The sequence below is a fragment of the Lissotriton vulgaris genome, unplaced genomic scaffold (assembly GCF_964263255.1).
Source record: "Lissotriton vulgaris unplaced genomic scaffold, aLisVul1.2 SCAFFOLD_770, whole genome shotgun sequence".
NCBI classification, from domain to species: domain Eukaryota; kingdom Metazoa; phylum Chordata; class Amphibia; order Caudata; family Salamandridae; genus Lissotriton; species Lissotriton vulgaris.
In genome coordinates, this window is record NW_028252779.1 from 697860 (window position 1) to 712540 (window position 14681).

Genomic DNA, 14681 nt, shown 5'->3' on the forward strand with positions numbered 1-14681 from the left:
TATCCAAGATAGTGTCCCACCTTTTTCTTGTGCTAAAAGGGTGGGGGCAAGGAGAGTCTATTGGTGGGCGTAGGCTAGAATATTTTCAGTGGGGGAGAAGGGAATTGAAGGAAACAACCTGTGAAATGGCTGAAAGTTTATTTTTGAAACGTTTTAAAGATTTTGAATGCAGCAAAGGTTTAATATTCTATCTATTCACCTCAGTATTCAGTTGGCAAGCGGTCACTTCTTCTTAGCAAAAAAACATATGTGGCTTTTAGATGCTGAAGGTTAGGAAAAAAGAATACTATGTACTAAGAGAAAGGTCAAAATAAATGGTTGCAAACATGCACCAACAGCGACTTGTCTCAGATTTTGTAATGTAACCTTTATGCCTATTGATTGCATTTTAGAATGCATCACAGTTAGTTGCAGAATGATTTACCTAATGAATATTTATTAGACAAGTCAATATTTGTGACCCCCCACTACTACTTACAAACATAAGGATGGTGGTCTACACGGAACAGCAACCATCCACTCCATTCCTTTGCTTGCATTCTAAAGGAGCCAGTGATGTGTTTGAGTGGGAAAAGAAAAGTGTCATTTTGAGAATCCATTGGGAGTAGCAGGCAGTGGTACTTTGGGATTTACCATTGGCCATCTTCACAGGAAGTAATTTAACTGGATTTCCAATCATCCATCTGCACAGGAAGTGTCATCACTGGTTTCCCACCAAAACCTACTTTAAAAGTTGAAGCCAAGCAAGAGGACTTTATTTCCTGATGTTCATCTGCACAGGAAATGACATCACTGGATTTCCCATCATTCATCGGAGCATGAAGTGACCACTGGATTTTCTAACATCCATCTGCACAGGAAGTGACCTCACTGGTTTTCCGCCCACTGTAACCTGTATTCTTACCTCCTTCCATGACCTATTTAATGACAGCAGCAGTGCAGGCATGCCAAAAACAAGCCTGTCTGCGCCAGGATCGCACCAGCACCCAGATTCTTGGTTCTCCCCATACCCATTGCTACCCTGCTGCGCTCCTCCGTGCTCCTAACCCAGGCTGCTAGTAGCCACACTGCTGCCACACCTCACCACACAACCAAAAAGAGTTCAAATGCACCTTGTGCAAGTTCTCATGCACTCTTCCACACCCTACAACCACCACTCCAGCAACAACAGCATCCCAGTTGCTCACACACACACGAACGAGCCACCCAGTTGCACTCACACAGAACAAACAATACCCAAACAACACACCACACTGCATGCATGCTCCTCAACACCTGCTTGCTCACCAAACGTGCCACGGTGATATGGAACCTACTGCACAGCTATGCTCCGGACCTGCTCTGTCTCACAGAAACATGGCTAATCCAAAACTCTGCACTGAAAATCCCTACAGCCATCCCCACCAGCTATAAGATCACCAGTCAAAACCACCAGCACATGATTGGAGGTGAAGTCACCATAAGATTCCAAGATACCATCAGCGTGCACCACCTACACAGACACCTCCACCAGCTATATGGAACACCTCAAGCTAAAGATACACATGAAAGCCAACTTCTCCCTGTGCTGTACGGTCTTAAACAGACCACCAGAACCCTGCAGTAAATTCAGCAAAATCAAAGGGGATGATGGACGGAGTGTTGAACATTGCAAGCACTCACTCCAGTCAACAGATCTGGGTTTAATCCACCATCATTCTTTAGCTCACTCCGCCACCCCAGTTCGGACATGGCCATATGCAAATCAGTCCGACCCTGTGCCTCATTGAAACAGTCCAGCCCAAACTGCCAAGCCATGTCTACCCTTGACCGGAAACAAGCATCCTGGGACCAGTTTCTGGCTAATCAGCCGTCATCAGCCAGGCTAGCTTGAATCCAGTGGCAAAGTGAGCAAGGGACCTATGTTTGGGCATTCCCTGCCAACTTTGGGCGACCAAAGCAAAACCAACATCGACGGTAGCGACATCACAGACTTTGTTGCACCCCTCATCATCACCACCACCTCCACCATTATCCCCCTCGGACACCTTAACTTTCACTTAAATAACCTCACCAAACCAAACTCAATGGCCCTCCTGGAAAACTTTAGAAAACTTGGCCTCAGTTGGCATGTTACTGAACCCACCAACACCACCGGACATCTATTGGACCTGATTTTCTCCTCAATCAGTTACTTAATAGTCGACAAACCAGCAACTATTAACTTGGCTGACCATGCCTTTGCCAGTTTCAGCATACCCACCCTGCATCCTCGCAGAGCTACCACCACCGGAACCACCCATTGCATATAAAAAAAGAATCTCAGACGAGGAGTGGGCTTTTGCCCTCCCTGAGCACCACCCAAGCACACCAGTAACTTGCCAAAAGCCATCAAGGACCTCAAAAGCTCGATCACTGCATGCGCTGACACATGCCTTTCCTCAAGAGCAACCCAACAGCAAGAGCCAAACCACAGACCAGCTGACAGACACAGAAAATCAGGCTGATCAAACGCCTCTGCAGGCAACTGGAATGCAAATGGAGGTCAAGGCAACACACCGCAAATGAAGACATCCTCAAACTAGTCCTAACACATTACTATCAGCAGATACGCAACACCAAGTGTGTGACTCTTGAAGATCGCATCAATGCCAACACTATGAGCAGCAAGGAAATCTTTCCCATCATCAAAGAATTCACAAGCCTCCTGCTGCCCCTAGCAACATCACCACCTCAAAAATCCTTTGCAGCAAGCTTTCAGAATTCTTCTGTAACAAAATCTTCTTCATATAAAGCAACGTTAACTCTCAACAGGACCCATCACTGCCACAACTCAATTTCCCATTATAGTTGATGAACGGACCCTGACCTCCTGGCGTGCTGTCACCACCGTACACAATTCTGATACCATAAAGACCATCCATTCAGGAGTTCCATATGACCATTGCTCCACCATATTTTATCAAAGGACTCCTACAAATCAGCAAAGCTCTCAAACCCATCCTCAATGCCTCCATCAACTGAGCAGCATTCCTGGACACCTAGAAACATGCCAATGTCATACCCCTGCTCAAGAAATCATCCTCTGACAAAGCAATGCTTCCAAATAGAGACCCATATCCCTACTAGCATACCCTAGGTCTAAGAAAAACCCACCAACCAACGCCTCACTGACCATCTCAGTAACCACCAGCTTTTCGATGCCACTCAGTCGAGATTCATGCCCAATCACAGTACAGAAACTATACTCATCGCGGCCACCAACAACACCTGTGTGATCCTTGACTGAGGAGACACAGCAGTCCTGAGTCTCCTGGACCTCTCTGCAGCATTTGACAAAGTCTCACACACTGTTCTCATCAGGCGCCTGTACGAGATTGGCATCCAAGGACTCGCTCTCCTCTGGATTGGCTCCTTCCTAATGAATAGAACACCAGATGTCAGCCTGGCACCTTACCCCTCGCAAGCCCATACATTTAGCTACATAGTACCTTAAGGTTCATCACTCAACCCCACCATCTTCAAGGAATACATGATCCCTCCAGCTAACATCATCCACCACATTAACATCCTCTCCTACGCCAATGACTTGCAAATCACTTTCTCCCTCTCGAACAAGACCCTGAGCAAGTTCACCAACTACATGACCAAAGTCACTAACTGAATGAAAGCCAACTGTCTCAAATTCAACCTAGACAAGACAGAAGTAGTGATCTTTGGGAAGAACACCTCCCCATGGAAACCCTAACTGGGGGCTGAACACGGACCCATACCCGCAACCCACACCAGAAATCTCAGAATAATAATTAACAGAATACTGGACATGACAGTACAAGTTAAGCCTGTTCCTTCATTCTGCTTCCACACCCAAAGATGATGAGGAAGATCTTTAAATGACTCTGAAACAACACTAGAAAAACTGTCACTCATATCCTAGAGACCTGCAAGTTGAACTATGGGAACAGCTTCTGTGCTGGGATCACCAAGCAACTTACGAGAGGACCACAAACCATCCAGAAATTGGTAGCCAGACTCATCCTCACCCTCCTAAATAAAACTCATATCACACCACACATGTAAGGCACTACACAACTCAGGCCCCACAGTTGCCTCTCCTTCCACACATGTAAAGATCACATAACCAGTTCAGAAGAAAATTGTTCTCTTATATCGCTCTTAAAGTGTTGAACATACTCCTACTCCACATCAGAGCCTCCTGCTCTCTTCTTGAATATTGTAAGAAGCTGAACACCTGTTTTTTTCATTTGATAAACCTACTATAGGCAGAGCTAGGCACACACAGCTGCTCAGTGCCAGGATATGTCACCAGTTATCATGTGCATCACCAATACACAACATAACACTGCATGCTTCCACCAAGGATGTCAAAACGATTCCCAAAGGGGAGCTGTCCCAAAAAGGACATATTCCCCTTTATGAATAAGTTACCATCTCCTCTGGGGGTTAGCAACTTATCAAGAGTTTACAACTGCAATTGCAGCTGCAAACCATTGATACATACCATAGCAGAAGTAAATGAGCCTCGTAAAGCACTAGAATCCTGGATGCTCGTCTCACATGATTATGCTTTTTACATTGCATAGTATGTATGCTATTTTGCAACAACTAGACATTTTGTCATTAACCTACATAGTTTGAGATTCATTCATTAGTCCTCACATCTGAAGTCTCTATTCCAGTATTCCCAGGATGCAACATCTTTTGGTAAATGTTCATGTAAAGGCTGTCATTGGGCTACCTTCATGCCAGATTAAGTTGGAAATGCCCAGAATCCACCCATCAGTGGAAAAACACCAAAGACTTCTTAAATGTTTACCAAAATCAGTCAACAAACATTATTTGTGTCTCACATTGTAAGCATGAACTACCAACCAGAGAATTGTCATTCATTGTCATGAACATAAAGGACTCTTGGTCTCAAAATATCTTAATGTAATGATTTTGGTCAGAGTTGAAGTTCGTAGTTCTGATCAAATTTATTGTAGTCTGTAGACTTGAAGATCTTTGCATACATTTCCTAGTTCAAGTCTTTTCAGGCCTCAAATCAGCTACACGTGAACAGGATACCTTTACTTCCAAAATATGCTGGGATTCTCATTGGGTATGCAGCATTGTAACCCAATGCAATCAAGAATCGGTCAGACCTCTTGAAAAGTATGAAAAAAGAGTACACTGTTAATGATGATATTGTGTTTGAGGTATAGTTGAATATTTCACTTCAGAGCAGTTTATCTTTAATGGAATTTGTCAATACAGAAAATAATTTTGAGAAGGGGCTGAAGAGTTTTGCATCAGAGAGAGACACTTTCGAAGCCATGAAAGCAGCTGCAATAGATGTTTTCTTGAAGGAACAGGATCCCATAATTTGGATGTTAAGTGTCAGAGGAACTAGATTTTATTAAGCAGCAAAGCTTGCATGCATGTAGAGTTGCATCTATGGTGGGAAACATGACTGACTAGCTTTGTTTTTGCATGCATTGTACTACTACAATGTTCTCATCAGATCAAAGAGCAAACCAGAATACTTTCACAATCTTGTTTTCATTCTTTATAGCAAAGGAAACCTTGTTGACCAACATCTACAGGAAGTAGTCGATACATTAAAAATGCCATTTTTCATGAAGAAAATAATGGCCACCCTTTTGAAACCATGGGTAAGATTCATTTGTGCATATTCCCGGAATACGGACACACATGTTTGAGGTTTCAATCAACCAGTTTTTCGTTGGGCATTTAATCCTTATGCCCGCTTTCTGCATAGAAACCTGATAGTGTGGCCCAAGGATGTGGAGATAATACGAAAGAAGGCTTGGGCCCACCTTCCTACCTCCCCAAATATGCACCTTATCCCGAAGAACTTGCATATCAGGTGTAATTGAACTATTATATTAGTAACCATTTAATAAATGTTAAATTTGAAGAAACTTGTGATTTTTGTGGGAGGAGGTAGAATTTTTAATAAGACACATACAGAAAAGTAATGGAGAATTATAATACTCATATCATTGAAAAGTTAAATGCATGTTAGTTCTTTTTCCAGGTCAAATCGATCCTTAATGGCTATTCGGTGTGTCATTGGACGTCTCAGAATTTAAATATTTTATGATGTGTTAAATTGAGTATTGCTACAGCAGGAGTTTGTCATTTTTCAAAGCGAAGAACCTGTTCTCTACTGCTCCTCTGATTTGATTATCCCTCTGTTCTGGATCACATAGATGTTCTATATGTCAGCTTACAGCCGCGGCCCGTGGAGGGAGTTGCGGTGGGGCCGAGAGGCGGGGAGGGGGAGGGGAAGAGTGGGGGTGCTAAAAACCGGCATATGGATATTTGGAGGTAAGTAAACAATGTAATTAATAAAACGAATTTCGTAGCGCGTGCTGCATCGCATTCACATTAAATTGTTTACTTACCTCCAATTATCCATATGCCGATTTTTAGCATCCCCCACCCTGCCCCTCCCCAGTGCCGCCTCTCTGCCCCACCGCAACTCCCTCCACAGGCCGCAGCTGTCAGCTTATCAGATGATATAAAATCTCACCCTTTCAAAGATGAGGTGACACTAGCCTCATTCACCTCACCAAAGATGTTCACTTTTCTTTCTGCAGGACAGTGTTCCCGGCTGGGGCAATTGACACAGCCAGGTGCACTGTCCTGCTGAAAGAAAAGTGAACATTTTTGTTCAAGTGAATGAGGCGAGGTACCTCATCTTTGCAAAAGTGAGGTTTTATGTAAAATGTGCCTTTTTAGAATACGTAGGATTTTTGCATGAGATTTGTCTGAAATCTGTTTCATTCCTGTTGAGCCTGGAGATTATTAGCCGAGTATTCGAGTATTTGCAATCAGATTTCTCCCCCTTCCCCCAGCCCCTGTTCCCGGTGTATCTGGGTGTCCCTAGCACCAGCTTCTAATTCTCAATATCCGAATCAATTTTTCATTAAATTATGTTTTTTCAGAGTCCTCGCCTGGCCAGCGATTTGAATGCACTGTGCGAAGCAAGGTAAGAATAGAGAATTTTACAACCATTTGTGGTTTGATCATATCAATATTGCAAATAGTTGTATATGTGTACCTCATGCTGTTTGTTAACTTATCAAATCTGTAATTTTGTGTCTCACCATCCACCTTCTAAGGCTTGGACCCTTAAGGTTGCTGTCCTAGCATAAGATTAAATTATGAACTTAAAGCATTGGTCAACATGTTGAATGAAACCGGTGGAACTTTTAAGCTCAGATAAAAAAAAAACAGATTCAGGGCTTAAAAACATATATTGTCTCAGGTACAATACTTTCAGAGATCTACACCAAAGCATTGGTCAACATGTTGAATGAAACCGGTGGAACTTTAAGCTCAGATAAAAAAAAAAAACAGATTCAGGGCTTAAAAACATATATTGTCTCAATTCACAAAAAAGGTACAATACTTTCAGAGATCTACACCTCTCCTTGAGAACAGTTTAACACTTTATTCCAGTCCCCAAACCTTGACAGAACTACAGCTGTAAAGCTGTGACAGTCACAGGTTTCCAGATGTATTCCTGTGCAAGTCATGCAACTTTTTCAAGTATTATATTTTTCCTAATATGGAATTGTGTGCACAGTATTCCATATTTTGCAAATACAAATGCTAATGTACACATTTTATTCATCCAAAGAGAAAACATGTTTTCTTCATGCAGAAACCACTTTCTGCACATATCCCCACTGGTAGGACTGCAGAAAGGTTCCAGTGAGCGATGCACTGAAGCTCTGTCAGCAGGAGATTTACAAACAGATAGTGTGTATTCAACACACCAGAACATTTCCACTAATAGAGGGTGTTAATACATCAGCGAATATGTTGACAGGACATGTTTCCTATATTTGGAGATGCCAGCATGTTGGTCTCACTCTGTACATCATATATCACACCTCTAACACCAAAGTTATTTGTAATGTGTCTAAACCCCAAAAGCTCTATCATAGATCAGGCAAGCTCTTCAACTTCTCAACCCCGTAACTCACCTTGATCTCTTGGCTGCATCCCCCCACCAGCTTATCAAAACTACCAATTTCTCCAAGAAAAGGTAGGTAAGTTGCAGCAGAGGATGCTTGAGGTGGAAGGTGCTGCAAAGCCCCATCAAACACCAGGAAAGTGCTTAAGGTATGGGTGTAAGAATTTACAGGTAGTTCTCCTTCAGGCCGGATGCACAATTATGTTGCTTTGTGCACGAGCCGAATGTCATTTACTTCTGATCCCACCCACTTTTATCTCTGACTTACAATACCTTTCTCCATACTCTGCCGTCCATGGTGACCCACATGTACGTCAGCTCAAAAAGGCTGAATTTGATGTCCCACTTGCGTTTCGCCCAGTGGGAGATAAAAGCCCTCCAACTGTCATTTGTCTCCTTGGTGAAATATGTCGCAATTTGAATCTTGTGGTCTTTGAAGTCATAAGGCCCGAGTCCCTGCTCTTGCCACTGTAACGATCTGTTGTGTCTGCTCATGTTGGGCCTCAGACCGGTTGGTGCCAGGGGCCTATGTTGGTGTATTCTGTGAGCCCTCTGCATTTACAGCAGGGGCAAGAAGGTGATTCCAGGGAGGGTGGTCAGGAAATCACAGAGAAAACCCTTAATATCTGTGCCCTCTGCCTTCTCCGCAATGCTGAAGAAGTGGACATTGTCCTTCTGACTGCGGTCCTTGAAGTCAACGATCTCAGGGCTCTAAGCTCCTGCTCCCTGTTTGGAATGAGCTGGACTCAATATCCCAGGGAGGATAGACGATTGTCCAGACCCTCCACCTTGTTGTGGAAACTGAAGATCTCCGTATGGATTAAGACTCTGTGGTGAGGTCAGTCATCTTCATGTTCAGGGCCTCTAACCTGTGCCCCACCTGCAATATTGTTTTGGGGATTAGGTCCATTGTGGCCTCCAAGGAGCCCGATGGGAGGGGGTGGGGTTGCGATTTGCACTGAGAAACCCCCTCTGTGAAAAGCAGCTTCTAGTTTGCTTTCCTGAGGCCATCGTAGATGGAGCAGACACCTGCATTGGGCAATGTCTGGTGACCAATTCACTAACGATCCAGGAGTTTGGGTAGCATGCTGCAGGGAGGATGGGCAACAACTCCAAGGGAAAGGCAAGAAAGAATGGGATGGCTGTCCAGAGAAAGTCCCAGCTTGCTAAATCTGGGCGAGGGCACTGAAGCAGGGCAGCATTGGAGGCCCTCAGGTGATCCCATCATGGAGCACACGCCCTTGAGAAAGTAAAAACGGGGCTCATTGGCTTGGGGCCTCATCTGTTGCGAGGCCTACCATTGGTCGCTCCTTGGCACCCCCACCCCATAAGATGTACTGGGCAAGCCTGATCTCGCTAGTCTCACAGCAAAGTGTCCGTCGTCGCAGAGGTTCCTAGCATCAGTGGGGAATTAGTCCCTGGCCAAAGCGCAGGGCTTCTCAATTCAGTAGATCTATTTAAGAGGTTAGCATGAGGCCCAGTGACCCCAGAGGCTTAGGTGTTCACAGTAGACAAGATGGAGGCAGAATGAAGGTAGGGCTGCAGTGACGGTGGGGTGGCATAAAAAATCCTCATTGAGAAAAGGACACGTAAGTGGCAGCCTCCCAAGCACAGCCATTGTGCTCTGAGAAGAGGACCAGACCCATCACCAGAGATCACTCAGAGGCCTCTCCAAAGGATCCCAAAGTGCCCTGCATAGGATGTAGCATGTGGGCCCTCTGTGTCGCAAGAGGCAGCAGGCTGCATAGGGCAGCAGGTCACGATATCCAAGACATCCACCCCGGTGGTCCCCTGGCGCTGCAACTCACTGCTTTTGAAGACACAGCCCTTACTCAGGAGGGCTGCAGACGGCCGCAGCGTAGCACCAGTGCTTTGCAGCCCATAGGGCAGGGCAGGCCATATACTTAATGTTACTTGGGGCCAGTGTCTGGGGGAGTCGCTTTCCCTCTTGTGCTCTGATTCGGTATAGGCAGAGCGCAATGGCCTATGTGTGCCTCTAGCCTCTCCAAAATTCTTGTGCCTGGCCACAGCACAAAACCGGTGCCATGCGCACTGCAGATCAGGTGTCCTGTTTCATTGAGAAACCCCACTCCTTTATGTGCTGCTTCGTGGGGCTGTGGGTTGTATGCACTACCAGTCCCCCTGAGATGACCATGGGGGACGAGAAGTTGCAATAGGTGAAGCGCAGACCAATGGCCCAGAGTTACATGAAACTGCAGTCTCTGCCAGCCTCAAGTTAGATCGAATCTGCTGAAGCTAGGCCGCTTTGGTCTGCTCTCCCTCCTAGCCATGGGGGCTCAGCTTCCGGGCTCAAGTTCATCCCCAGAGGTTCACTGTAGGTTCCGGAGTCCCCTCAGGTATTATGGCAGCCAGAGGTTGCTGGATATTGGTGCATCTCTCTCTGAGGCCTCCCAACACAGCGGAGCTTCAGAATCAGGAGGCCATCTCCATCAGTGGCCAAACTTGAACCCCAACCCACAGGTTTAAAATAAAACCTTCCTTAAACCACATCATTTCACTAATCAGCACACCTCAAAATGTCCTGCAATGAACCACCCATCATTTTGGCCTTAGAAGAAGCAGCACCTCTCACAGAATGGGCACCTAATAAACTCCACACCACCTCTCTTTATTACATCTTTCACCCATCTTGCAAGCTTTATACTGGTTTTAAAAAGAAATAACCAACTGTTTCACTCCCATTTGCCGGACACCTGATTTTCTCTCCTCATAATCGTTAAACACAACAAACTACACTTAAATGCTCACACTATTAAAAAGCATAACATATTGAAACTGAACAAGTGTTCATCCTTTTGTTTAAATAAAAACACACTCATTCATGTTAAAATATCCTGCTCGAAACATGAAGGGCCTGAACATCGGATACTCTCCTAAACAAAATCAAACATAATAATCTTGTAAATTTCTGGGTAATATTCTCTAAACGTAATCCTCTGTTCGAACCCCAACTCTCCAAAAAAATCAAAACTTTAGAAACATCCCAAGCCGAATTATACCTGGAAACTGTCTGTTTCATGATTCTGATGCTTCTCATTAATGTTTTTACTAAATCATCCCTGCCTACTGTTAAACCATTAAATGAAGCATGCCTCTCAGAAATCGCTGATCCATGAACATTAATTGATGTCTAAGCCAATCCTCCCTCAAACATTTTTGCTAAATCATTAACTTTTTCTGCGACACCCACTGAAACAGGATCAAAATCTGTTGCCAAACACCAGAAACCCCCTTTTGCTCTACATATTTCACTTACCTGGTGCCCAGGATTCCTTAATAAGCAATGTAGCCCACTGTGAAAATCCTGGCATCTCCCACACCCTCCTGAAATTCGCCACATGGCCGATGAAAGACCAAAAGGTAGGCAATGAAACTTCCACATCTCTCTGCCTCACCTGAACTTCAAGAAACTCTGCAGAGGTTGCCAAATTGGAATTGTAAAATAAGCATGCTTTAAATCCAACCAATTCAGCCAATCTCCTGTCTGTAAAATGTCCCGTAACATACGCATGCCTTCCATTTTGAAATGGTGATAAACCACCGAGTTGTTTGGATGCCTCAAATTTATCACTCACATTCTCTTGTCCTTCTTATCCACAAGAAAAATATTGTTTACAAACCCTTGCAATTTCTGAAACACTTTCACAAAGGTATCTTTCTCCACCAATTCCTGAACCACTGTGTCCACCAACTTTGACAAATCTGGACTTAATGCATCCACATCCAACAATGTCTTATTTACATTGGTTTCCACTGCCATGTCAAAAATCTTCCTTAAAGGTCCAGGAACATCAAGCAGTATGTCTTGACACAATCTCAAACCTTTATCTAATCCCTACCATCGATCACATCCACCTTTCCCTATAATGCCAACATTTGTTTATCTAACTTGGGTGTCACAGTCACTTTACTTGGTTAGCTAAATCTTAGACATTCAGAACTCAATTTCATTCTTACTTCCTTGAGGATTTGTTGCCTTAACCAGGTCACAACATAATCTGTGACATGAGCAGCAGGAGACCACTCCGGAGCAAGTGAGTGCTTAATCAACAAATGATCAAACATATAGCCCGATAAAGGGTTAGTCAAAGCCTCCATATGAATGTCCTTTGCACCCACTTTGGGTTCTGTTCGTGGGATACTCCAACAGTCCTGCAAAATCTGAAGACCAACTTAATTCAACCGTAACACTGCCTAAGGACTCATCACACCGAATTACTGTATGATTATGTCCCTTTATTAAAATGTACCTTTCTTTTCCTGCCGTCCATGTGTGTCCTCAACATTGCCATGATTCGAGAGGTCACAACATCCGTGATCTTGGTCTGCAGATTTCCTTTTCTTTAGTTGTGTGATATTAACTTCAATGAGACCCTTCCTCTTTTTCTCTCTTGAGAAGAAGCCTCTCCACCAGACTAATATTCCCCCTCTTCAGAACCTACGGCCAGATTCATGAAACGAAAATCGGCTCGCAAAGGGCCAGATTCTGAAAATCTGGCCCTTTGCGAGCGCAATTTTTACATTTGGGATTCATCATCCCAAATACAAAAATCGCTATTATAGAAATCGCAAATTTGCGAGCAATTGCATTTAAGGAATCTCTATTTGAGATTCCTTAAATGCAATTCATGATACATTTAAAAAATGCGAATTCACAATTTTGGGCCGCTATTTACTGCGAAGTCAAACCTCGTGGTAAATAGCGGAAACTTAGAAAAATGCACTTAAGTGCATTTTTTTAAGTTGTATGTTACACACACACATGTCCTTAGGACATGTGTGTGCGTAACACCAGCGTCCAATGTCATTTTAGGGGTGCAACAGAGTGTCCTTTGGACACCCCTGCGCCCTTGAAATCGCAATTTCAAAATGCGAATCGCTAATAGCGATTCGCACATTGATATGTCTTCCCATTCATTCCTATGGGCCTTTGGTCCCATAGGAATGAATGGGGAGTTATTCCTTATTTGCGATTAGCAATTAGCTAATCGCAAATAAGGAAGCTGTAGGAATCGCAAAATAAATTGTGATTTGTACATGAATCCCGTTTTGCGAGTCTGTAATAGCGATTCCTTAATAATCGCTATTACTGACTCGCAAAACGGGCCTTTGATGAATCTAGCTGCTAATCTTTAGCCAGGAGCAAAACTTCTATTTTCCTTTCCATCCTACTACCTATTTCTGGAGTAATTTTATCAGTCACATTTTGAAATGTGTCCTCCCAAACTGCATCCTCCCTTAACTTGATCCTGTTCTCACTTATTCTCAAATTATCTAATTATATCCAACAATACAAAGGAAACAACATAATGCCCAATATCCTCAAAATGCCCCCACTTTCAAATTCCCCACAAAATGACTGTCACTAACCAACAGCACAATCGATGATTCAAAATATTCTCCTCAGCGGATTCTAGTAATAGGCACACACTGCTTCCCAACCTGTTAAGCCGTTTCCTCAATGTAGTCCAATCTGCTTTTCCCAACCCATTAAAATGAGACCTTTAATCATTTCCATTAAGCAATAAGAAGCCATCGCTCCTTGCGTGAGCCATACCCACCTTAAGAGAGAGTGAATAGCACCCTTCCAATTTAAAGTATGCGAGGCTCCTGACGAGGTCGCTTCACAAAAGGAGCATACTCTAAATGGTGCCCACATGCCTTATGGTGTGCTCATGCTGCAAAACAGCACTCGGGCAACTATGAGCCAACAGCTCTAACTATCAGTAACTTAATAAAGCTAAATTACGCAAGAATCCTCCCGTATTAAAAGTTGTTATATTATATTCTTTTCTAGGAAATGCCTCTTTTAAAACTAAGGGAAGCTTTCTCACAATAGCAACTATCAAAACTGGCTACTAACAAATAAACTAGCAGTAATTCAAGCAGCCATACGCTCATTAGATTCACATTCGACCTCTGCTCCTAATCAATTACTGATTACTCTTCATAAACCATCAGTTAACCACTCAGAGCTATTCTCATTCAAGCAGTACTTGTCTGCAGGGAGCAGCAGCAACAAAGACGTAAGATGGTTGGGGATTCTGTACTTTTATTGTGTTGAAATTCTGACTGTGTTTTAAATTCTTTACAGGCGCTGCTGTGAGTAGTGGCAATTGCATAATAATAGCCTCCTGGTCTTGCCATACATTTCAAATCACCCCTCATTTTCACAGACCTCAGGACAGTAATCATAGTTGGGAAAGCCAAGGTGTTTCCCTACTTTGATGGAAAAAATGCTCCGATAGCAGAACTTTCAAATCCATACCACCACCTATGAAGGCCATCCTTCATGCAACAACAGCACGCCTGGTCTCCTCTATGAAAAAAATACAACCATATCACCCCATCCTAACACAATTCTAATGGCTAACATTAGAGGAACACATCAATTTCAAAACAGCATGTGCAACACATATAGCTATCCATTCCAGACTTCCATCATACTTAAAAGACAAACTGAAAACCCAAGGTGTTGTACAACGACAAGAGGTAAATCTCTACTCCTACTTGAAATTACAAAGACAGAAGTAAGCAACCATAAACCAGGCCAGGGCGCAGACTGTGGAACTAGCTCTTTGAAAACATTGGCATTAACTAAAATCTGCAATTTTTTCAGCAAAGAACCTAAATATTCACCTTCATCCATCGACCAAGAGATGGGGATTTC

At 43.6% G+C, this 14681-nt stretch overlaps 1 protein-coding gene across 2 annotated transcripts in view; it reads left to right on the forward strand.

Moving 5' to 3' along the window:
- LOC147662018 (vitamin D3 hydroxylase-associated protein-like) overlaps nucleotides 1-14681 on the forward strand; it is a 720315-nt gene that overhangs the window by 604826 nt on the left and 100808 nt on the right. For both annotated transcript variants that reach the window (XM_086951181.1, XM_086951182.1), the window contains 2 exons: nucleotides 5555-5654; nucleotides 6954-6997. In XM_086951181.1, coding sequence (XP_086807307.1) covers nucleotides 5555-5654; nucleotides 6954-6997 — 144 coding nt within the window. The remainder of the gene's footprint in view (nucleotides 1-5554; nucleotides 5655-6953; nucleotides 6998-14681) is intronic.